Below are 25,177 nucleotides of genomic sequence, written 5' to 3'. Positions count from 1 at the left end.
ATTTGTGTTCAACATGTAAGAAGTAGAAAGTACAGGCATTTGAGTTCAACATGTAAGAAGTAGAAAGTTCAGGTATTTGGGTTCAACATGTAAGAAGTAGAAAGTAAAGGTATTTGTGTTCAACATGTAAGAAGTAGAAAGTACAGGTATTTGTGTTCAACATGTAAGAAGTAGAAAGTACAGGTATTTGGGTTCAACATGTAAGAAGTAGAAAGTACAGGTATTTGAGTTCAACATGTAAGAAGTAGAAAGTACAGGTATTTGTGTTCAACATGTGAGAAGTAGAAAGTACAGGTATTTGGGTTCAACATGTAAGAAGTAAAAGTAAAAAGTCGTCAGAAAAATAAGTAGTGGAGTAAAGTACTGAAACCAGAACGATGTACTTAAGTACAGTAACGAAGTATTGTACTCCACTACTTCCCAACTCTGATCTTTAAATAAACAAATGGTCGGTCTATACAACTAATTTACCAATACAGAGAAAAGTGGTGAGTTAGGGTTGTACGCTAAACAACATTCATGAGAAATATTTCAAGTCATCTAAAATGACAAATGAGACATTGTCAGGGTGGGGTAAGATTACTATGAAATGAAGTTAGTTACTGAGTGAACAGAATTACATTACACTTTTTTAATTTGTAAAATAATCTATTGGACTACCAACACAGTATGTAAATAGTTTTGCATTAACTCAAAATTAAAGATTGAAATTAGTTGGACTTGAAAAAATTGATGCGGCCACCATTTTGTCTCTTTAAACATTGCAAAACAGGTAAACTGATAAAATGCATTCAGTATTTCACAAATTAGTAGCATTAATTATCATGAAAAAGTGTAATATTTCTAAAACATAATCAAATGTTATCAAGCTCCCCCTTCATAATGCAACTTTAATCTACCTGCATATTTTTTTTAAATAATCTGGGTTCATTATCGCTATTTATTAGCTGTAATCTGATCACATAATCCTGATTCCATGTAACCTATTGCTACCCAAACACTGGTTATCGGTGTTATTTAAAGGTCCCCTATTATACTGTTTTTCATGAATATATTATAGGTCTCAGATATACTTTAGATGAAAATAAGGAGCCCCTCCCCACGACCCTCAGAGATATTTGGTTAAAAAGAACTCAATGGTGGTCTCGGAGGAGATTCAGGTGATCAGGTGTGGGGGGGGGGGTTACCTTGGTTGCTGATTGGCTAATGGTTACACAAGACAAAACATCGTTATGACATCATAAAGTGGCCAAAATCTGATCAGCTCATTTTCAGACAGGTTTTTATATAAATGGATCAGGACAAAAAGAGAGAGAATCTTTGTTCCTGAAACTTTCAGAATCTCTTAACACAGAGGGGACACATGTTGATGTAGAAGAGACATGAAAAAGAGTATTTAGCATGATAGAACACCTTTAAAGCGTTCCTCACCTCCGCCCTCCATCCCCTGAGCAGCGGTGTTGACGGCGTGGGACAGGGAGCAGACGATTCTCAGCTCGAGGAACAGAGCGACGCCTTGAGGATCCTCAAACTCAGGAGCAGGGCGGGCCAGGTGAGGGCCGACCCCCGACAGAGAGATCTGAGGGGCGTCGGGCTGCAGGACCACCAGGTACCCCTCCAGCTGCTTCAGGGACAGGCAGCTCTCCTCGTTGAAACATCTGGGAGAGAGGAAGGAAGTGTGTTGTCAGAGAGATGGATAAAAGAGATAGAAAATCTAGCTGTGGGCGTAAATATAATAAGTGCTCACACATGAGTACTAGGTTGCTTGTCGTTGTTTGTTGTTATTGTTTTGTGGGTTTTATTATGTTTTGTTGTGTGTTGAGAACATCTAGGTGTTTGCCACAAAATCAATATGGCTTTGTGGACGGAAATGTCAATTTTTCAGTTTGTCCACCACTGAAATATCTGTGCGAATGTTTTGTATGCCATGACATTTTGTAAATGACAGCAAGTTCTTATATATTTGGTGAACCCTGAATTATCTTCCAAAGCCACCTTGATGCTAACATTTTTGTTTAGCAGTGAAATAAGCTCACTTTGCCATACAAACACTTTATTTTGTACAACTTATTAAAGTTATTACTGGCTTCCTGGATAGTTGTATATGCTCACTTACTTTTGTTAAACCTTATTTTATTTTATTTGATGAATGCGTGCTTCCTCCCCTTAATAAAAAGCATACTCTATTTACATATTGCCTTGAATCTGCTCTGTACCTTTGCTGTCGTAACACTGTTACTGTCCTCGCTGTAGGATAAATAAAGGATTTCTGATCTGAAATATCTCCACAGGATTTGGTACAAACTCAGAGTGAATCATAACAGCTTTGCTAATCCCTTAAAAGGTTTTCTCAGCAATTTAGCATTTCACTTTATAATGTTGTCTGATTCAAGATGGAAAACAAACAAAATCACAGACACATTGTAGTTTTTATTCCAAACGATGTGAACTACATTACCCACAATGCAACTCAAACACCCTGTACTGTAGTCTAAGAAGTATCAGCAACTGTAGCCTCGAGCCAGTAGCTTCCAACTGAAATGAGGAGCGGCCTCTCACTGCTTTCTAACTCAACACCCCCAGATCTTTCTCTTTCTTCATCCTAAACGAGACAGCGCTGGAGGATATTTATCAGACTGTCGGTTCCCTCTGGAGCCACAAAAGGCTTTACAACAAGTACCCCAAACTTTGATGTGTAAAACGCACAGTTGCCCTTCAGTAGGGCCATCATCAGGTCAACATTTTGACTTGGCCAATACTTCCAAACACAGCTGTAATACACTGCTCTTCTTGACATCTGTTTATTCCAAATATCCACATATTTATACATAATTATAATAAACAGTATTTATTCTACCGTGCTTTTCATATTCTGTTCTTACTGGTTGGCTCTGTTGTGATTGGTCGACCTCTTAGAGATGTCCCGCCCCTTAGCCTATTAAATACAATGTGTTGGAGCGCTAGCCAATCGAGGCATAAGTGTTACATAGTGATGTCACTATGTTACAGAAGTAAACAAAGGAGTCCAATGGAAGCGTTTCAGGCAGGGGGGGCAAAAAGCATTATAGGGCCTCTTTAAATTTGTAAAATGTGTGGTTGAGTTCATTAGGAACGTTCGCAGTGTGATTATGGAGTAAAAGGTTGAAAACCAGTGCAATTTGACCTTAATCTCGTTCCCTAATTTCACCATGAATATTAACTCTGGAATTTAATAATTGCTAAATTCAAACCACAGTAGCTCCGCTGTTACAAATTCAATTTTCCTCCCAGAAAAGGCGAGCAAATCAGCGTGATGACAGGCCCTCACATATATTTATTAATCTGCACTATAATTCAGCATTACATTTGAAAAGGGGATTAGGCAGAGACTGTGTGTGTGTGTGTGTGTGTGTGTGTGTGTGTGTGTGTGTGTGTGTGTGTGTGTGTGTGTGTGTGTGTGTGTGTGTGTGTGTGTGTGTGTGTGTGTGTGTGTGTGTGTGTGTATGTGTTCCACTATCAGAGTGAGCAGCTGCTTCCACCGGCCCCTCCAGAAGGGCCTGCTGTTCAGCCATCTGGGAAACTCCTGGCCTCAAATCAGTCTAATCTTCACACACGCAATAAAACACGCCGGGGGAGAAAAAAACAACTCTGCCACACTTGAGCAGAAACTAAGTGCACCGTGACCTTGAATGCAGCGCTGGCTTCTGTGGCCTGGGAGTGATTTTATATTATAAAACACCCGATGAAAACAAGAGCACTAAGAATATCTGCACAGAGAGTTTGATGAGATCTTATTTGTCTACAGGAAGGGAGTATAAGTACACAGAATACCACGCAGTACATGCAGGCGACTGTACTTCCCGAGGTACTTTAATATTTCATTAGCTAAAAGTGAGTGCTAAAGCCAGAGAGCCAGTTCTCAGTTGTTAAGCATCGATGATCACTGACCCGGAAACAGAGTGTGTGCGGTTTATTTTCACGGCCAGGTGATTCAGAGACATGTGTTCTGCAGCATTAGGGACGCAGTGTTGGTCTGCAGTATGTTGTTATAATCTGAACCTCTTTTCAGATAGAATAGTGGTCAAATATTTCAGAAAAAGTGTTTGAGTTTACAGAGAAAACTGCCAAAGGTTATTTTCTGTCATTTTGGGGGGGAAATAACTCATTGTGAATCAATTGCGATGTTATAGTTTTTTTAAAAGTTATTTACAAGTATCGGCACTTTACAATAAGACTTATAATACCCTTATAAAGAATTCATAACAGGTTTATAATTAGGATATTCATTAGGTTGTAAACACTTTATTAATCATTAAGAACCATTTATAAACCAGTTCTAACATAGTTTGCGGACATCAACACAGGCTCACTATTTGGCAATGACTAATGGCACATTTCCACTGCAGCGGGGTAGCCCCGTTTAAGCGTCCCTAAGCATCCTCGCTCAGGCCTCGGGCTGCCTCGCTGGCCGTCCGAGGCCGTGGCGCATTTCCATTACGGAGCCTACACACGGCGGCGTGCGTTGCCGCTTCAACGCTTCTGCCCATTCACTTTGAATGGGGTGACGTCACGATTCGCCGAACTGCATTGTGGGAGCAAAGCGTAGCTTCTCTCGCGGTGCTCGCTGCAAAAGTAGAGCAATGTTCTACTTTTGCCGCCTCGACGGAGGCGTCAGCCAATCAAATCCCGCGTATGCAAATCTGACATTACAAGCGCTAGCCAATCAAACCGCGTGTATGTTGGGAGAGCCAGACCGCAGTTATTTCCCATATGTAAAAAAATGGAGGAGAAAAAGATCGTGGCGGTACTATATGACCAGTCCCTCTTTACATACAGGGATACAAACCGGAGGAGCCAGGCATGGGGGGAGGTGGCAGAGACAGTGGGTGAAACTGGTAGGTTTTCGCCTGTTTGGGGAGTTTATATCCAGTGTACTTCGTTTGAATGGACAGCTAGCAAGCATAGACAGTATATTTAGCCAGCATCGATGTAGCATGAATGCTTTGCTTTGTATGTCCGGGGCGGGACATTCATGTGATTGGTTGTTGGTCGCGTTGTTCGTAAAAAATCCCCAAGCTTCAGACACGCCCACTGCCAAGCGGTAACGCACGCCGCCGTGTGTAGGGGCCATTACAGTTTAGGACCTGGGGTAGCAACGCAGTGTAGGCGGGGCGATCGGCTTTTTTTTCACATTTCGAGTTGTTCCGTCGAGCTCCCGCTGGATTTTATCATCCCCAATGAGATGTAGGAACGTCGTCACCTCCTCGGTCGACCACGGTGTGCTTTTCTTTGACGTTGCCATTTTTGTAGCTCCTCTGTTTACAAAAATGCTGTGTTTTTATACACAGCATTTTGCACATGCTGCAAGCTTGCTTCTAGATATATATGCGGCGCTAGGGATGATCCTGCGCGCGATCTTGTGACGATTCTCTCTGACCAATCAGCAGTCGAGAGTGTTGACGTCACTAGTTCAGCCCTGGCCTGATAGAACCACGATTTTATGGGGCCGGAAAAAGAGGGAAAAAGTACCCGCTAGCCGGTACTAGGCTATATGGAAAGGCCACCCAAAACTGGCCTGGCCGCTTGAGGACGATTAAGGACGCTTAAACGGGGACTTCCGGTTGGACGAACATGTGAGGGCTGCGTTGTCTAGTTCTCCCACGACTTTACTTTCTACATTTAATTTAAAACCACCGAAGTTGAGTTAAACCCGTATTGTGTGAACATAATTTGGACTATAAATCAGAACAAGCCGATGTGATGCCGAAACTTGCGTTGAAAACGGAGACGAAACAGGCAAAAAAGACCGAAACTGCCATCTCAATTGCTAGTGAAGTTGCTGGCGCGGATATGGCTAGCATAATTAGCCTGCTTGAAGATCACAGAGCTAGCTCAGAGCTAGCACAGAGGGAGCACAGAGCTAGCATTTCAGCTGACTTCAAAGCTGCCTTTGCGGTACTGGAGGTGTTCGGATCAGGGGGTCACAGGTTCAAACCCCACTGCAGTCAGCATGTCGTTGTGTCCCTGGGCAAGACACTTCACCCCAAATTGCTCCTGTGGGGATTGGCCACAGTATTGAGTATGTAAGTCGCTTTGGATAAAAGCGTCTAATAAGTGACATGTAATGTGGCTGAGCTAGGCTAGGCTAAATCACGCTGGCGCTGCATTGATGGTGGACTGGGTACGTTACAACCGTTATGTTGGGACACAATTGATTGTATAATCTAACGTTACCTAGCCATGACAGCGCACAATGCGACATGTTGTCTACATTTATTTTTTGTATGATTACATTTTTATATTTACACTATATACCCGGGGTGTTTTTTGCACTTTTTCGAATGTCCTTGTTAAGTCATGCTGTTCACAATTGTTTCTGGGCACTTTACAGCCGTCGTTCTGTTGGGACGTAATTTATTTTATAACTAACGTTGCTCGGCCAAGTCAGCACACGATGTGACATGTTTACATCTATTTTAATTTAATTTAATTGTTTTCATTTTTGTATTTACACTATACCCGGGATGTTCTTGCACTTTTGCAATGTTCTTGTTAACATTTGCTGTTCACAATTGTTACACTTACTAAGGAGGTTGTATCTGCATGATGTGGGTACTGAGACACCTTGAAGAAGGAGAGATGATTCAGGTAGGGAAGTTATTGCCAATTTCATTGGCAGATGGAGGGAGGGGGTGGGGAGGGAGGGGGGCTTGGGCATGGGAGGGAGAGGGTGGGGCATTTATCTTGATGGGGCTATAGGTTTCCATTTGTTTGAGGCAGCTGTTTCATTTACATTCTGTTTTGTCATCTTTATGTACACTGTTCTCTTCATTTTTAGTTGTGGATGTTCTAAGGCTGATCTGACACCTTCGATGCTGTACGCGGTGTCATGGCTAATGTAACTGGTACGGGGACTGGTGGTGGACAGGCTGTCAGGATACTCTCTTTGAACACTGGTGGGTTGAATGCTTCGGTGAAACGCACAAAGATTATGACACATCTTAAAAACCTGAAGGCGGATATAATGTTTATACAAGAGACACATCTCTGTAAATCTGATCAGCGAAAGCTGAATAGGCCGTGGATTGGACAAATGTTTCATTCACAATTTAACCTAAAGACAAGGGGCACAGCCATTTTAATTCGAAAAAAAGTAAATTTCACCCCTACTAATACAATTTTAGATCCAAATGGACGTTATGTCATCATTTCTGGTACTCTCTATCAGAAGCCGGTCATCTTAGTTTCTGTGTATGCTCCCAATTGGGATGATCATCATTTTGTGAAATCGCTATTCTCCACCATCCCCGATTTGAATTCCCATCTATTGATACTGGGAGGAGATATGAATTGTGTTATAGACCCAACACTAGACAGATCTAGTTCCAGAACTGTGGCGCCCTCTAAAACGGCACAGACTCACTCTGCTTTTATGGACCACTATGGCTACGTCGACCCGTGGAGATTTTTACACCCCTCGGCTAGGCAATACTCTTTCTTTTCCCATGCACATCGTTCATACTCTCGTATAGATTATTTTATTGTTGATAAAACATTTATTTCGTTTGTCTCCGTTCAGTACTCACCGATAACTGTATCAGATCATTCAACTGTGATCCTGGACCTTCACTTTGATCATAAGCCTAAGGAATTTAGATTCTGGTGTCTTGACCCTCTTTTACTTTCTGATGCAGCCTTTTGTGAGTGTATTTCGGAATCAATTGCATTCTTCTGTGAGACCAACCAAAATCAAGAGACCTCTGCGTCCCTACTCTGGGAAACCCTTAAATCTTTTCTTAGGGGTAAGATCATCTCGCATACGTTTCATGTTAATAAACTTCGTAGAGCACGCCAAAGAGAACTGGAAGAATCTATCATTAATCTAGACAACCAACTATTTTCCACTCAATCACCTGATCTATTTAAAGAACGGATGGGGCTCCAAACAGAACTTGACCTTCTCCTAACAAGAGAGGCTGAACGACTCCTTCTACATTCACGAGGGTCTATATATGAAAGGCTAGGGTGGCCTCGAACCAAATCACCCAGATTTGGGACGGGTTGGGCTCTCTCACTTCTGACCCGGGAGAGATTAATAACATCTTTAAAACCTACTACTCTCATCTCTACACGTCTGAATCCCCTGATAACGAAGATCAGCTACATACATTTTTGGATAAATTGGATATGCCCAAGATTTCGACTAACGACCAACAGACACTAGATGCCAACCTGCAGCTTGCTGAGATTAAAGAGGCAATACAGTCCATGAATAGTGGCAAATCACCAGGACCTGACGGATACCCAGTAGAATTCTACAAAAAATTCTCAAATCAACTGTCCCCATTATTATTAGATATGTTTAATTCGTCGTACGTCCAAGGCTCACTGCCGCCTACCCTTATGCAAGCCTCTATCTCTCTGATCTTTAAGAAGGGCAAGGACCCGTTGAGCTGTGCATCATATCGCCCAATCTCGCTCCTGTCTGTAGATGTGAAAATACTTGCGAAGATTTTTGCTCGCCGGTTGGAATCTATTATACCCTCCATCATTTCGGAAGATCAGACAGGATTCATAAGAGGGAGGCACTCCTTTACAAATGTCCGAAGACTTCTCAGTGTCATCCACAGCCCGCCTTCTCCTGCTGAACTGGAGGTTGTCATATCTCTTGATGCTGAGAAGGCCTTCGACAGGGTTGAGTGGGCCTATCTGTTTTCTGTCCTTCAACAGCTGGGCTTTGGTCCAGGCCTCATCTCCTGGGTTAGACTTCTATACTCTTCTCCTCACTCCTCTGTATGTACGAACACCCAGCGCTCCAAATTATTTCCTCTTTTTCGCGGGACGCGTCAGGGGTGTCGGCTCTCCCCACTACTATTTGCAATTGCTATCGAGCCATTGTCGATTGCTCTAAAAGCAGAGAGAGGAATTAAGGGGATTCAGAGAGGGGATATCTCGTTATATGCTGACGACCTTCTTCTGTATGTGCGCAATCCTATAGCTAGTAATCCACACATACTCTCACTTTTGACCACTTTTGGTTCATTTTCAGGATACAAATTAAACATCCAAAAGAGTGAATGTTTCCCTATCAACCAATTGGCTACAGAATTACCTCCATTGTCGTTGCCTTTTAGAATATCCAACTCAGGGTTTAAATATCTGGGCATTGCAATCACGCAGTCTTTTAGTGCGCTACGGGAACAAAATCTTACTGTCCTGATGGCAACAGTCAAATCTGACCTGCAGAGGTGGGGCCATCTGGCACTCTCTTTAGCAGGAAGAGTTCAGACAATAAAAATGAATGTACTGCCCAGATATCTATACATCTTCCAATGCCTACCTATTTTTTTGCCTACATCTTTTTTCACTGCTATTGATAATATTATTTTCTCATTTATTTGGGCTGGTAAACATGCAAGAGCTAGTAGACCTTTACTGCAGAGGGACAGGTTCCTGGGTGGGCTTGGTTTATCTAACCTTATGGGTTACTACTGGGCCACAAACACACAAGATCATGCTCTGGTTCACTTCACCCCAGTGACTGGTGTCTTGTGGGGGCCAACTCATGTCGATCCACGTCACTTCAAGCCCTCACGTGTAGCACTCTGCCCCTTTCCCCCTCACAATTCACATCTAACCCCGTTGTAATTGGCACTTTAAAGATCTGGGCACAAGTTAGACGTCACTTTGGTTGGCTTACTCTTCCTCAAGCAACTCCTGTCTGTAACAACCATCTATTTTTACCAGCCACTATTGACCCCCGATTTTCTCACTTGGAGAGGGAAGGCCTCCGCTGCATAGGAGAGTTATACATTGATAGCCTGTTTGCCAGTTTTGACCAACTACGGGTTGCCTTTAATCTAAGAGGATCTGATTTCTTTAGATACTTTCAACTAAGGGATTTTGCTAAGACCCACTCTCCACAATTCCCTCAATCCCTGCCTCCCAGTGGAGTGGATCTTGTACTTAGAGCAAGAACTTTGTCTAGGCACCATGTCTCTTACTTTTATGATCTTTTTTCTCCAGTTGATGAATCTGCCATTAACAAGATTAGAACTAATTGGGAAAAGGAACTACAGTTCACCTTCTCTGATGACTTTTGGAAGAAGGCCCTGAGAGCCGTTAACTCATCCTCCAGTTGCGCTAGACTCAGCCTAATACAGTTTAAAGTTCTCCAATAGACTACATTATAGCAAGGCTAAGCTCTCCAGGATTTATCCAGATAGATTAGATGACCGGTGTGATAGATGCTCCCAGGCCCCCTGCGACCTGACTCACATGTTCTGGTCGTGCCCTAAATTATCTAGCTTCTGGCAATCTTTCTTCGAATGTATTTCTGAAATTGTAGGTCTAAAAATCTCTCCATCCCCTCATGTAGCTATTTTCAGTAGGCCCCCAGATGAAATCAACATTACAAACACTCAAATCAATGTCATTGCCTTTACCGCCTTGATTGCTCGTAGGAAAATCCTTCTTTTGTGGAAATCTCAGTGCTCCGGGAGAGGGGTGGTTGGGATGGGGTGGGGTTAAGGGAAAGTGAGTAAGGGTTCTTTTGGGGGGGAAAAAATGAAAATGCCTTAATTGCTGTAATGCACTGTTAAACTTCTTCTTTTTTTTTTTCATGTGAATAAAAATATTTGGAAAAAAAAGGACGCTTAAACGGGGCTACACGCTGCAGTGGAAATGCACCATAAGCCTTATATTGGCTACTTAGCGAGAATCAACTCAGTGAACAACAGATACCGAGGATGCTGGCTGACGAAGAAGATGAAGTAAGCTAGGTAGCCAATATAAGGCTCAGCAGTACAGATAAATGTGGGCTCACTATTTGGAAAGCAACCGGTCACAGTTGCCCTGTTTATCTCATGTCTTATAAAAGCTTATTAAGGATTTATAAAGTGTTCACAACCCAATTAATAAATGAATTACAAACTATTCGTAAACCCTTTATAAGGGTAGTCTTATTGTAAAGTGGTACCCAATTATCCTTATGGACGGATTTTTTGTTTGCTCGTGCAATATTCTAATGCCAATCTGATTTTTTCCACTTTTCATTTAATTAAGAGGATGACATATCCCTCGAAAGATTTTCAAGAAACATAATCATTTCTGTACATTTTTGGAAAGAATTAGCGATTGTTTTCACTGAAATTGCAATTATATAAATCGCAATTCTGCGTAAAAAGGTCATATATTATTGAAAAATATATTTTAAATGATCATTATGGATGCACTTGGTTTGGTTGGACATTTTTCTAATGCAAATCTGAAATCTTGACCACTAGGTTAGAAACATGATTAAATATCCCTCAAAGTGTTAAAGAATTGCAAAAAAAAACAACTGACTGCGATTATTTTGACTGATATTGCAATTGGGATATAATTCACAATACTGGAGGGAATGATTTAATTGTTTAACATTATTGACATTATCAAAGATAGCTATATTGAGAATTTGGACAGTATTTTGTATGTCCATACAATACAATTTGTAGGCTGGGATATCTCTGCATCTCCACAGTACTTAATTCTTAATGATATTTAGACTTATTTGGTACATTTTAGGTCAAAATATAAGAGTAACATGAGGACGACAAAAAGGAACGACCTACAGTAAATTGGAAACATTAAGGGGTGTCAAACTCAAGGCCCGGGGGCCAAATCCGGCCCGCGACTTCATGTTATGTGGCCCCGCAAGAGCTTGCAAAGAATATAATACGTTTATTATACGGTTACATGCCACTTTACAGAAGCAGGTTGCCCATAAACTACATGTCCCACAATGCATCTCGTTTTGTGACATGCACTGAAGAGACTTGCAATTATTTGCCCTGGACTTCTGCTTTCAGACGTTAATTACTAAGTTATTATCCTATCCGATAATAATCCAATTCAGAGGCAATCATGTAATACCTTATTTTATATATATATAATATATAATATATTTATATAGTTACAACCGGCCCTTTGAGTGCAACCTTTATGCGAATGTGGCCCGCGATGCATTTGAGTTTGACACCCCTGATTTAAAAGGTGTTTTAATTAGTGCTGTAAAAATTATCGCGTTAACGGCGGTAATTAATTTTTTGAATTAATTGCGTTAAAATATTTAACGCATTTAACGCATGTGCAGAATGGCCCGCCCCATACGTGCCACCAGTGGCAGCGCCAGGGTATGGCTGGGGTAGGCTACAGCCATACCAAGAAATGGCTTAGCCCCACCATGAAAAATGATGTTAAAGTAAGCAAAATAAAGTCTGCCAACTCGCGCGGAGTAAATTGCACAGACAGCAGTTAGTAAGATTGATTTCAGTAGCCACGGTTTTGAAAACTTTTGTCACGTAGTGATCGACTTCTCAATAGAACATCTTTGATAATGTCTTCTGGCCAATCAGAATCAAGATAACGGCGTGGTGTTGTTGCAGGAAGTCCCGACGGAGAATACTTTTGCTGTAGTATAGGGGTGCACATAACTGGTACGCAGGTTATGTGTGTAATCTGAAATGCGTACCGTCACTTGTGTCACAAAGCGCATTTGCGTACCGACGTACTAGTGAAGCTTTTCCAGAAGGCGGTTAGATCACCGGACGACAGAGTCGGTCTCCGTGTGCACAGACAGGGCTGCTGTTAACGTCGGTCTGTACAACGGAATTGTGCCAAAACTACGCCAACCGGCTGCGGAGGGAGACTCCCCCCCTTCACTGGAGAACTGTGCTAAAACAGCTGATCACAACGTTCACACTCTGTGGTCACGAAGTACTCCACTGCCCGCCCCTCCCCCGTCGACTTTCCTGAAGTACTCCCCCGTTGATAGAAATCAACACGTAATGAATTAAGACCCCACGGTTTGATGATTGATAGGTGTGTGGGTTGTCTTTCATTTTGACACGCAGAATTGTTTTATAATAAACATAGATACTGTATGTTAAATGGATATATCCGCCTTCTTTCATTTATCTTTCCATTCCCACAACAATATACATAAAGAAATGGCATATTTTGGACATAGTTCGAATGGTGATTAATCATGATTAATTAATTTTTAAACTGTGATTAATCTGATTAAAAATTGTAATCGTTTGACAGCCCTAGTTTTAATATAAAATGCTTGTTTGCTTTTATTGTTTTTCATCTTGCACTCTGCCTGCTTATAATCTGTAAGGCACTTTAGGTTGCCTTTGGGTTTACAATATACCATATATAAATACATTTGAGGATATTTAATAAGGCCAAATTGCCCCAATTAATCTTTGAAAAGACAATGGATAAAGTGACAAATAAAAAACAAACGCCACAGTTCAAACTAGGCGAGTTTACTCTGTTGGAGTAACTTGAATGAACAAGGAGATAAGATATTCTCCGTTATCTCTCTCTTTGACGTGTTCTCTCTATAATCGTCTCCTCTGTGCCTCAGCGCTCTTATCAAGCGAGCCAAGGTCCATGTTGGATGAGTTCAATGTCAGAGGAGAGCGCTGAGTCACACTTCAATTGACTGCCAGACAAGAAATCAGTTCCTTTCACATCATATTATTTGTGATGTTCACAGATTTCCAGGCTGATTATTTACCATTTGTGTCTCTTTGTGTCTCTTTGTGTCTCTTTGTGTCTCTTTGTGTGTCTTTGTGTCTCTTTGTGTGTCTTTGTGTCTCTTTGTTTCTCTTTGTGTCTCTTTGTGTCTCTTAATGCTTCAGTTTGTCTCCTGCATTTCACGGAATGACTTTCGATAAAAGGAAACATTGATATGGTTAGTTAGCCCAAGGTGTATTGTAATATTGTTCCATGTGTTCCCTATATAGTGTACTGTTGTTGTTGTTGTTGTTGTTGTTGTGGATTCAGCATCTGTGTCTAACTCTTTATGACTTTATAACCCTTTAGACATGAAGTCTTTAGATGTTATAGTAACCAAATAAGTGTTGTATTTCAATAAAGCTTGCAGTTAGACCAGTGGTTCTCAAACTTTTTCTGTCAGGCCCCCCCTTTGGAGGAAAAAAAAAGTCGGGCCCCCCCCAACACAAATAGTCAGGCTCAGTGGCGGCGCCAGAGATTTATTTTTGGGGGTGCTGTGGGGTAGCTTGACGTTTCATAGAGGGTGCTCAAACATTTAGGGTTTCCCATTAATGTACCGGTCGCTACAGTGGAATGTTCTACTGCAACAATCCCCACGCAAATACACAGACTGTTACAATGAAGGCTCGATATTCAGCTCACGGCATATAGGTGTAAGCAGGGGTCAAGTGCTAATTTTATAGGTGGTGTGTGGACCTCACATAGGGGGGTCCGGGGCAAGCTCCCCCGGGAAGATTTTTAAATATTGAAGTTAAAAGCATCAATCTGGTGCACTTTGAGAGCAAAATGAAGTGATCTATGGATACATCTCTCAACACCCATATGAAACAGAACTGTAAACAGATTTACTATTTCTTTATGGATATTTTACAAATCACTCCCCTTTTAAACTTTATCCTTTTTTTACTATTAAAAGCAGGTATGAAATACCTGCTTTTAATTTGTTCTCTTATTTTTTTATAACTATAATGATCATATAAATGTGTGCCTCGGAAATAATTGTTTACGTTAATGGTGACCAAAACGTTTGAGACCCACTGAGATAACACTGAGAGAGTCCTTTAGCTCACTGAGTCTCTCAGTCTGACAGGAGAGGACTCTCCTCCACTTTGTTGTTGAAAAGACTCGTTATGTCCGTTAGCGTAGCTCGCTAGCACCAGAAGCTAACAACACCGATCTCCGGTACCGGTGCGCTCTCTCGCTCTCGCACCACACAAAATGGCTCGTTCCACACACACACACACACACACACACACACACACACACACACACACACACACACACACACACACACACACACACACACACACACACACACACACACACACACACACACACACACACACACACACACACACACACACACACACACACACACACACACACACACACACACACACACACACACACACACACACACACACACACACACACACACACACACACACACACACACACATAGCCGAGCTTTAATGAAACACAGAGAGCCAAACGTAATAGTACTGCATCATATTATTTTCAATCAATAATTTTTCCAAATATGAGTATTTGTTTTTTTTTTCATCTTTTTTTTTTTTAATAACCATTTTTCCTCCTGGTCTCTCGCGCCCCCCTGTCATGCCTCTGCGCCCCCCTGAGGGCGCGCGCCCCCCACTTTGAGAACCACTGAGTTAGACTAATGCACATCTTTCCACTTGCCTCATTATAGTACTAAGTGTATAACTTACAGAGACTAGTCCCCCTTTTACTTTCCCTTCTCATAATAGAAAGGACATTTACTAATTATGTATATTATTTTATCTATTTGCCTCTGTTTTTCATTGATAATGGTTGTATCCAAGTGCCTCGGACAGTCCTTTGTGCCTGTAGCCATCAGGCTGCACAATAAGGGGTTAATCACTGGACATAAATATACACTGTTTCCACAACCCATGCTAACATATTATTAGTAGTAGACCAAAAAGGTAGATAGATATGTCACTATGTGTACAATGTCCATTTTCACTTTAACTTATTCCGTACTTTATAACTTAGATGACCAAATATGTACAAATGCTGACAGTTATTTTACAGTTATTTTACTTTTATTTTTACTCATCTCCTATTTCATAGTCATTTATTATTATTTTAATTTTTTGTTCTTGATTTTATTTATTTTTGATTTGATTGATCTGTCTGAATCTTTGCTGTCCTGTTTTTTCACGCTTACCCTGTTGTTGCTTTGTACAACTGAATTTCCCATCGGGGATTAATAAAAGTTCATCTTATCTTATCATTTGTATTGTTTGGTTCCTTTCTTGTTTGTGGTAGTTTTTGTTGGGAACGTTTTCTAATTGTTTCCTGTATTATTTTTGAAAAGTATTCTTGCCTTGTGTAATTTCTGGTTTTACTTCCTGACTTGGTGTGTGTGTGTGTGTGTGTGTGTGTGTGTGTGTGTGTGTGTGTGTGTGTGTGTGTGTGTGTGTGTGTGTGTGTGTGTGTGTGTGTGTGTGTGTGTGTGTGTGTGTGTGTGTGTGTGTGTGTGTGTGTGTGTGTGTGTGTGTGTGTGTGTGTGTGTGTGTGTGTGTGTGTGTGTGTTGCAGACATTTGTTGCTAAAACTAGCAATGGATCAAAGTAATAAATATATTAGGAAACAAAGTTAAGAATACAAAACAACAATCTATTTGTTCGTTCCATCCACAAAACATTTCCCCACTATTTGGCAGACACAGTTTTTGACTTAGGAGGCTGGAATTAGGTTTGTGAGGTTGTGTGTGCGTGCGTGTGTGTGTGTGTGTGTGCGTGTGTACCTGAGGGAGGTGGTCAGTTTTAGGGGTCTGACCCCCGGTGTGGCAAAGCGTAGAGAGTTCCTGTAGGTGACCTGCTGCACGGCGCGGTTAAAACTCTCAATGTCGTCTCCCTCCAGAACCAGCACCGACTGGCTGGGGTTCACATGGACCTGCACGGGGAAACAGACGCTTTAAATCACTTCTCAACAATTTACCTAAGAGGACATCACGTTGCTGATGCTCAAAGACAAAAACTGGACACTTTACAAAGAGGAACTTTGGATTAAACTTCTTTTTGGTTCTTTTGAAGGGATATCAGAGCAGACACATGATCAATGATTTTAGCAGCAAAACATGTCACTCATTGACCCTTTTTACACACATTGAACCAATATATGTTTATTGTACCGCCACTAGAGGAGGTCAGAAGCACATTTGGCAACAAACCCACAATTTGTGTTGCAATTAAATGATAAGGATATCACTTTTTCAAGTCTGACGCCAATGATAAGATTGAGACAGGTTTTGCTCTCTGTAAATATCCATCTTGTTTGGACTCAAATTGAATATTTGTGAATGTTAGCTCCTAGAGCAAGGTACACTGCTCTGTATGAATGGTTGTGAAAGGCTGAATGACTCGTAGCATGTAAAGCACTTTGAGGGGTCGTAAAGACGATAAAGCGCTATATAAGTACAGTCCATTTACTATATAACACTACTTGAAAGGTAACCCCCCCCAAAAGAGCATTAAAGGTCCCCTATTATACTGTTTTTCAACAATATATTATAGGTCTCAGATATACAGAACATGTCTCTGATTGGCTGAAACACCAAACAGATAATGGCAGCATTACCCATAATCCCCTCTGTTTCAGCCCTGTTTCCAAAGTGCTGATTCTCTGTCTGTTACTTTAGATGAAAATAAGGAGCCCCTCCCCACGCCCCTCTGAGAGAGATTTGGTTACAAAGAACACAATGGGGGGGGGGGGGGGTTACCTTGGTTGCTGATTGGCTAATGGTTACACAAGACAAACATCGTTATGACATCATAAAGTGGCCAAAATCTGATCAGCTCATTTTCAGACAGGTTTTTATAGAAATGGATCAAAAAGAGAGAGAATCTTTGTTCCTGAAACTTTCAGAGTCTCTTTCCACAGAGGGGACACATGTTGATGTAGAAGAGACATGAAGAAGAGGGGACACATGTTGATGTAGAAAAGACATGAAGAAGAGGGGACACATGTTGATGTAGAAGAGACATGAAGAAGAGGGGACACATGTTGATGTAGAAGAGACATGAAGAAGAGGGGACACATGTTGATGTAGAAGAGACATGAAGAAGAGGGGACACATGTTGATGTAGAAGAGACATGAAGAAGAGGGGACACATGTTGATGTAGAAGAGACATGAAGAAGAGGGGACACATGTTGATGTAGAAGAGACATGAAGAAGAGGGGACACATGTTGATGTAGAAGAGACATGAAGAAGAGGGGACACATGTTGATGTAGAAGAGACATGAAGAAGAGGGGACACATGTTGATGTAGAAGAGACATGAAGAAGAGGGGACACATGTTGATGTAGAAGAGACATGAAGAAGAGGGGACACATGTTGATGTAGAAGAGACGTGAACAAGTGGATTTTGCATAATAGGGGACCTTTAAGCGCCCTCTCTCTCTGTATAAAATGGCGCTCTACTGTCTCTGAGTGTTCACCTTCATGCCGGAGCCCAGAGTCTCCAGGTCCCCGAAGTCGAGGCCCTCCCTGCAGGCGTAGAGACACTCGACGACGCTGTGAGGCTCCACGCTGCCCGGGCGCACCGTCACCCCCGACAACAGCCCGTGGTATCCACCCACATACTTCACTGGGAACAGAGAGAACACTGTTATGTGATTGTGATGCTCTATATGTGACATGTATGTAGTAATGTGTGTTGTTTGCATTTTATTAAGATGAGATAAGATGAGACTTTATTCATCCCGAAGGAAATTGTTGTGCCAGAGTTATAAAAATCTAATAAACACAGCAGCATGATAGTAAAACTGTACACCAAAAAGAGCAATTAAATATCATGAGGTCGCGTTAACCGAATATTTTCCGTCTATGACGGATTTTTTTCAACAATGACGGACAAATCTGAAAGCAGTCCGTCATTTTGACAGATTAGAACAAACTCGGAACAGCGCCAAAGCTTCCCCGCAGCGAGGCTCCGGTGTGATGCCGTGTTATGCATGCCCTCCAAAAAGGAAATTATACCGTTTCCAAACCTAACTGTGCCGTACGAATCATTGAACTGTCTGAGTTTTGGCTTTACGCTGTGTACGCTCCCGCGAGGTGCAGCAGCCATGCATAACACGGCGCATGTGAACTGTCTCTCGCCCCCCCCCCCCCCCCTTGACAGTTCACGAGCATTCTTTCTCCCCCCCCCCGTCAGAGTTGTGTAAAGGCCAACGGGTAATTCTGGATTTTGACAGAAGTTTTACGATCCTGTCCGTCAAAATGACGGGCAGCGAAAAAGTCTAGCGCAACCTCTGACGGTCACATATTAAAGTTCTCTTTTATCCTTTCGCCTGTATCTACTTGTCTTTCCTTCTCTTTTTTTATAACTAATGCTGTTGTAGGGTGAGTTGCCCTAATGTGGGACACTCCCTAATGTGGGACACTCCCTAATGTGGGACACTTTCTAATGTGGGACACTCCCTAATGTGGGACACTTTCTAATGTGGGACACTCCCTAATGTGGGACACTTTCTAATGTGGGACACTCCCTAATGTGGGACACTTTCTAATGTGGGACACTCCCTAATGTGGGACACTCCCTAATGTGGGACACTTTCTAATGTGGGACACTCCCTAATGTGGGACACTCCCTAATGTGGGACACTTTCTAATGTGGGACACTCCCTAATGTGGGACACTTTCTAATGTGGGACACTCCCTAATGTGGGACACTTTCTAATGTGGGACACTTTCTAATGTGGGACACTCCCTAATGTGGGACACTTTCTAATGTGGGACACTCCCTAATGTGGGACACTTTCTAATGTGGGACACTCCCTAATGTGGGACACTCCTTAATGTGGGACACTCCCTAATGTGGGACACTCCCTAATGTGGGACACTTTCTAATGTGGGACACTCCCTAATGTGGGACACTCCCTAATGTGGGACACTCCCTAATGTGGGACACTTTCTAATGTGGGACACTCCCTAATGTGGGACACTCCCTAATGTGGGACACTCCCTAATGTGGGAAACTCCCTAATGTGGGACACTTTCTAATGTGGGACACTCCCTAATGTGGGACACTTTCTAATGTGGGACACTCCCTAATGTGGGACACTTTCTAAAGTGGGACACTCCCTAATGTGGGACACTTTCTAATGTGGGACACTCCCTAATGCTGGACACTTCCTAATGTGGGACACTTTCTAATGTGGGACACTCCCTAATGTGGGACACTCCCTAATGCTGGACACTTCCTAATGTGGGACACTTTCTAATGTGGGACACTCCCTAATGTGGGACACTCCCTAATGTGGGACACTTTCTAATGTGGGACACTCCCTAATGTGGGACACTTTCTAATGCTGGACACTTCCTAATGTGGGACACTTTCTAATGTGGGACACTCCCTAATGTGGGACACTCCCTAATGCTGGACACTTCCTAATGTGGGACACTTTCTAATGTGGGACACTCCCTAATGTGGGACACTCCCTAATGTGGGACACTCCCTAATGTGGGACACTCCCTAATGTGGGAAACTCCCTAATGTGGGACACTCCCTAATGTGGGACACTCCCTAATGTGGGAAACTCCCTAATGTGGGACACTCCCTAATGTGGGACACTCCCTAATGTGGGACACTCCCTAATGTGGGACACTCCCTAATGTGGGACACTTTCTAATGTGGGACACTTTCTAATGTGGGACACTCCCTAATGTGGGACACTTTCTAATGTGGGACACTCCCTAATGTGGGACACTTTCTAATGTGGGACACTTTCTAATGTGGGACACTCCCTAATGTGGGACACTTTCTAATGTGGGACACTTTCTAATGTGGGAAACTCCCTAATGTGGGACACTCCCTAATGTGGGACACTCCCTAATGTGGGAAACTCCCTAATGTGGGACACTCCCTAATGTGGGAAACTCCCTAATGTGGGAAACTCCCTAATGTGGGACACTCCCTAATGTGGGACACTTAAGCTCCAATGGGTGTAGGTCTTCCGCAAACAAATGAGTCAATGAAACTATGGGTTAACACAAGCTGTGATGTCATGCGACTTCTCAAATGTCCAATCACAGATGAGGGTGGAACAACCTTCAAACAAGTGTCCCACATTAGGCTTAAAGCGAGAAGAGTGTCCCACATTAGGGCAACTCACCCTATTGTGATTTTAAAAAGGTTCCCATTATAATCTGGCCGGGGTCAACAGATGGAAATTAGCAATGTTTGCTAAAGCTGGCCCATTTACTGTTTTTGTGACAGTTGATCAATGGGACTGTCCACGACACTATAAACAACTAAACTAAATTAAACTAAACACACATACGATACAATAGAGAGGCGAAGTCCCGCCCATCTACTTCCGCTCCATGGGACATTATTTCGGAAAATTATACATTGAAGTCAATGGAGAGAGAAAGATTATCTTTCGATCCCGTTTGAATTGTGCCACGAATTACACACATGATGTTTGTCGATCTTAAAAATCATTTCCATGTCAAAAAAGTCACAGTTTGTTGTAAAACTGTTGAAATATAAGACTATGAAAAATACGCAACTAGAAAGACTACAAATCCCAGAGTCCCGGTCCCGCATGCTGGCTCTTAGGAACCGACTAACTCCCCTTGTGTGCATGCACAGCTCTCAACGTGCCCAGACTTGGAGTGATTTCCATCTCTTTTAATACGTTCCGCCTCATTCTGAAAGAAATAAGTGAAATGTTTCAACGTGACGGCCGTCTTGGTGTGTGGTGCGAGACGGGAGATGTAGTTCATTGAGCGGTTTCACACACAAAGTGTCACTTCACAGTTTTACGACAGTTTTATTTTTTTAACTTGCAAAATTATCTTTTAAATTGACAAACATCATGTGTGTAATTCGTGGCACAATTCAAAAGATAATCTTTCTCTCTCCATTGACTTCAATATATACTTTTTCCGAAATAAGGTCCCATGGAGGAAAGGGAGGGACTTCGCCTCTATAATACTTTAATGGTCAGATCAAGTCTGAAATTCGACTTGCATCAAGACACAATACATGAAAAACAAAGAACAACCAAAGAGCCATCGTTGCACTAAACTCCTGAACTCATACCCCTTAAACATCCTCCAATAAACGCATAAATACATACCTATTATTATTGATTACATTTTTTTTTTATACCCCTGGAAATAATTACTGCACTTTATTCTTTATTTCTTACATAAGTATGTATGCTGCGTGTATTTGTCGTCGTATGTTGAGATGTTTTTGTTTTGATGGCACCTTTCAAAAGGGAGAAGCTTTTCTTTCTGTCTTTGTACATAATGACTTAAAGGATTATATTCTATTCTAACATAGCAGCACAATCACAGAGAGAAAACACGCTGAAAGACCCTTTTGCGTGCATTTGATCTGGGACTCAGCTCGTTATCTACTGTGAGGATTGACTGATGTTCTCATATATATTATCACAACTAAACATGTTAATATGCACATGAATAACACACCAACAATGACACAGCAGAATGCACCGCTGATATAGTTCAGCTCACCTGAGTCTTTCCCCTCGGGGATGGTGTTGTTCACGATCTCCTTCTGCTTCTCTTCGGGCTCTGCAGGGAAACAAGACAGAGGGGAATTAGAAAAACAGAAATGCACCCCGAGGATCTGAGCTTCTGTGTGTGTTGGGTTTTTATGGGTTTGTACTAATGTGCTTTTAATATGTGCTGTAATTTAACTTCAATGTGTTTTTTGTCTTTGAATGCCATCAACATTTGCCTTGATGGAACAATGCACATTTTCATAATGGACACAAGTGCTCATGTTACTTAATGTGCATTGTCTCTTCTTAGATACATATAAACAAAGAAAGGGAAAGATAATTAAATTGTTTATCATTTTACAACATTATTGTACATTTTGTTTTGTGATGTAACTTGTAGATGAGTTGGTTTTAACTGTATCAGGGTACATGCAGGAATCCTGAAGTCAAATGTAATACATTTTAAGACCTTTTTTTAGACCCTTTCCATACATTTTAAGACCTCATCGCCACTTGGGTGGTGGCAGGGAGAATGAACATCTTATAAATGAATAAATAACACGAGGAGGCACAAGCGAGAAAATGCAGGCAGGAGAATTATAGATGATATTGAGAAATGCACCATCTCCTCATTATGTAGCAGCAGCTGCTGCAACGCAGGCAGCAGAACGACTACCACTGTGGATGAGAGTGTAACACTGTGAATACGTGTGTGTGTGTGTGTGTGTGTGTGTGTGTGTGTGTGTGTGTGTGTGTGTGTGTGTGTGTGTGTGTGTGTGTGTGTGTGTGTGTGAGAGAGAGAGAGTGTGTGTTTCACTGCTAATTGGCAGCCAGAGTTTCCCATTTTTTACCAGCCATTCGAGAGTGAGTGGCTGATAGCTGTCTGTGTTGTTCTGCTGCCCTGAATAATTGATAAGTCAGTCGTATTATTAGCCTTCGAAGACAAAACGCATCAACTCAATTATAACAGAGGGCAGTGAGGGAGAGGATGGCGATGTCTCTGCAGATTGTCTGAAGACGCCAGACGAGGGGTTGTGAGTTGCCGGTGCTCAGAGAGATGGCCGCCTGATATCTCTGACAGACGGATGCAGAAGAGGAAATGCAAACTGCTGCTCGTAGCATTTATGCAAAGAGTAAAGAAACTGCTCTCTGCTGCATACGGACCCATCACACAGCTGGATGAGATGTATGTGGTGGAGGACATGATGTTCACAAGACACAGGGATGAAATTGTTTAATCATAACTGGGTGTTTACAGTACGATCAATTTGACACTGCCTACGTTTGTATAGTATAATAATTCTCATGTTTCATTTCATTATTATTTTTTATTATTATTGTTTTTCACATTCGAAATAAATCAAATCAAATGTGGTGATATATTTATTGTAAATCCCGGGGGGGGTCGGGGGCGGGGTCTGCTGCCTGTTTATGTTTGTTCTGCATTTATGTATAAAATGTGAAAAATGTAATAAAAGTCTTAATGACAAAAAAAAAAATCTAATGGGTGCATTCAATGAGCATAAATAAAGTAGGTTACCCCAGCATGCGCCGATGAGCATCCTCTGGCGGGGCAGAGGGTTGGGGATGGCTCCGTTGTCGTGGATGAGGGCGGGGTCGAAGGTCACGCCGTCGACGTACAGGGTCACCGAGGGGAACTGGACACTGAGGGAGAGGTGATGCCACTCACTGTCACACACCTGCAGGAGAGACAGAACACAACGTGAGCCGAGACAAAGGAGACAGGTTCAAATGAAAAGGATTGGATCAGAATCAGGATCTTTTATTTGTATCAGAGGGACATTTGGTTACAAGACAGTTGCTAATTAAAACATGTTTTATATAAAAGGAGAATTAGAAGAAGTAATTGAGTGTACTTAAAGGATAAATATAGAAAAAATAGCAATAAAGGTTAAATTAAAGTTTTCCAATTTTAACTGTATTTTGTATTTCCATTTTAACTTTATTGTAATATTATATTTTAACTGTACAATGTATTACTTTATTGACCTGTACTTAAATTATGTTTTATAATTGTTTGTGTGATAGAGATTATGCAATGTTTTTAGTGTTTGTTGATTATCAGCGCAAGTTCAACCAGGAATACCGTCTTTTCTCATTAATTTACTATTTCCATGTTACTACTCTCTCTCCTCTCAATAAGTGATCAGGGGTGTCACTCCCCAGCTTAACCAATCACTTCGCTCTATTCTCACAAGCCTATCATAGCGCTCCGCTAACCCTTTTAAATCTGCTCTCCCCTCTGACAGCTGTCATTTCAGGTGACTCGACGCAACCCCCTTCCACCCCTTTCCACCTCCTGTCCCTCTGAATCCAGGGTCAAGCTAAGCCCCTCCCCTTCAGACCGAACCCAACTATCCATTGACCACCACCAGGGTCAAGCTAAGCCACTCCCCTTCAGACCGAACCCAACTATCCATTCACCACCACCAGGGTCAAGCTAAGCTACTCCCCTTCAGACCGACTCCAACTATCCATTCACCACCACCAGGGTCAAGCTAAGCCACTCCCCTTCAGACCGAACCCAACTATCCATTGACCACTACCAGGGTCAAGCTAAGCCGCTCCCCTTCAGACCGAATCCAACTATCCATTCACCACCACCAGGGTCAAGCTAAGCCTCTCCCCTTCAGACCAAACCCAACTACCCATTCACCACCACCAGTGTCTAGACCCCGGGGGGTTTCATTGGATCGGTTCTCCCCCCCCGAATGATACTCCTGCACAACGGGGCCTAATCGCTAAAACTCCATTACATTCATTTGTGTATTCCTGGCAATAAATATGTATTCTTACATCAAAACCGTGTCTCCTGATTGAAATGTATTTGTATGCATGGTCCTCTTTGAAATAAATACATAATATAGATATATGAATGTGACAGATGATAAGGATGGAGCAGCAGCTACAAGTCTGGCAGAGAATCCTAAGAAGCAACCAAGAAAAGTTATATAAAAGTTATATATTGCTTCAGATAACAAAGAAGGGAAGTCTTAAAGTAAAATACAAAGATGTTATCTACCGCAAGGACAATCAAGATGTTGAGGTTAATTGCACAGAAAGAGTTATTAATGGTGCAAA

General features: G+C 42.0%; 1 protein-coding gene across 1 annotated transcript in view; it reads right to left on the bottom strand.

The window, feature by feature from the left end:
* clstn3 (calsyntenin 3) overlaps window positions 1–25,177 on the bottom strand; it is a gene marked incomplete at its 5' end in the record, with an annotated part of 53,068 nt that overhangs the window by 12,465 nt on the left and 15,426 nt on the right. The window contains 5 exon segments of the mRNA XM_034221646.1: window positions 1,432–1,658; window positions 16,336–16,484; window positions 18,032–18,180; window positions 22,086–22,145; window positions 23,616–23,775. Coding sequence (XP_034077537.1) covers window positions 1,432–1,658; window positions 16,336–16,484; window positions 18,032–18,180; window positions 22,086–22,145; window positions 23,616–23,775 — 745 coding nt within the window.

This window comes from Gymnodraco acuticeps, unplaced genomic scaffold (genome assembly GCF_902827175.1).
Source record: "Gymnodraco acuticeps unplaced genomic scaffold, fGymAcu1.1, whole genome shotgun sequence".
NCBI classification, from domain to species: Eukaryota; Metazoa; Chordata; class Actinopteri; order Perciformes; family Bathydraconidae; genus Gymnodraco; species Gymnodraco acuticeps.
Note: the sequence above shows the minus strand (reverse complement) of the source record. Positions and strands in the feature narration are given on the sequence as shown.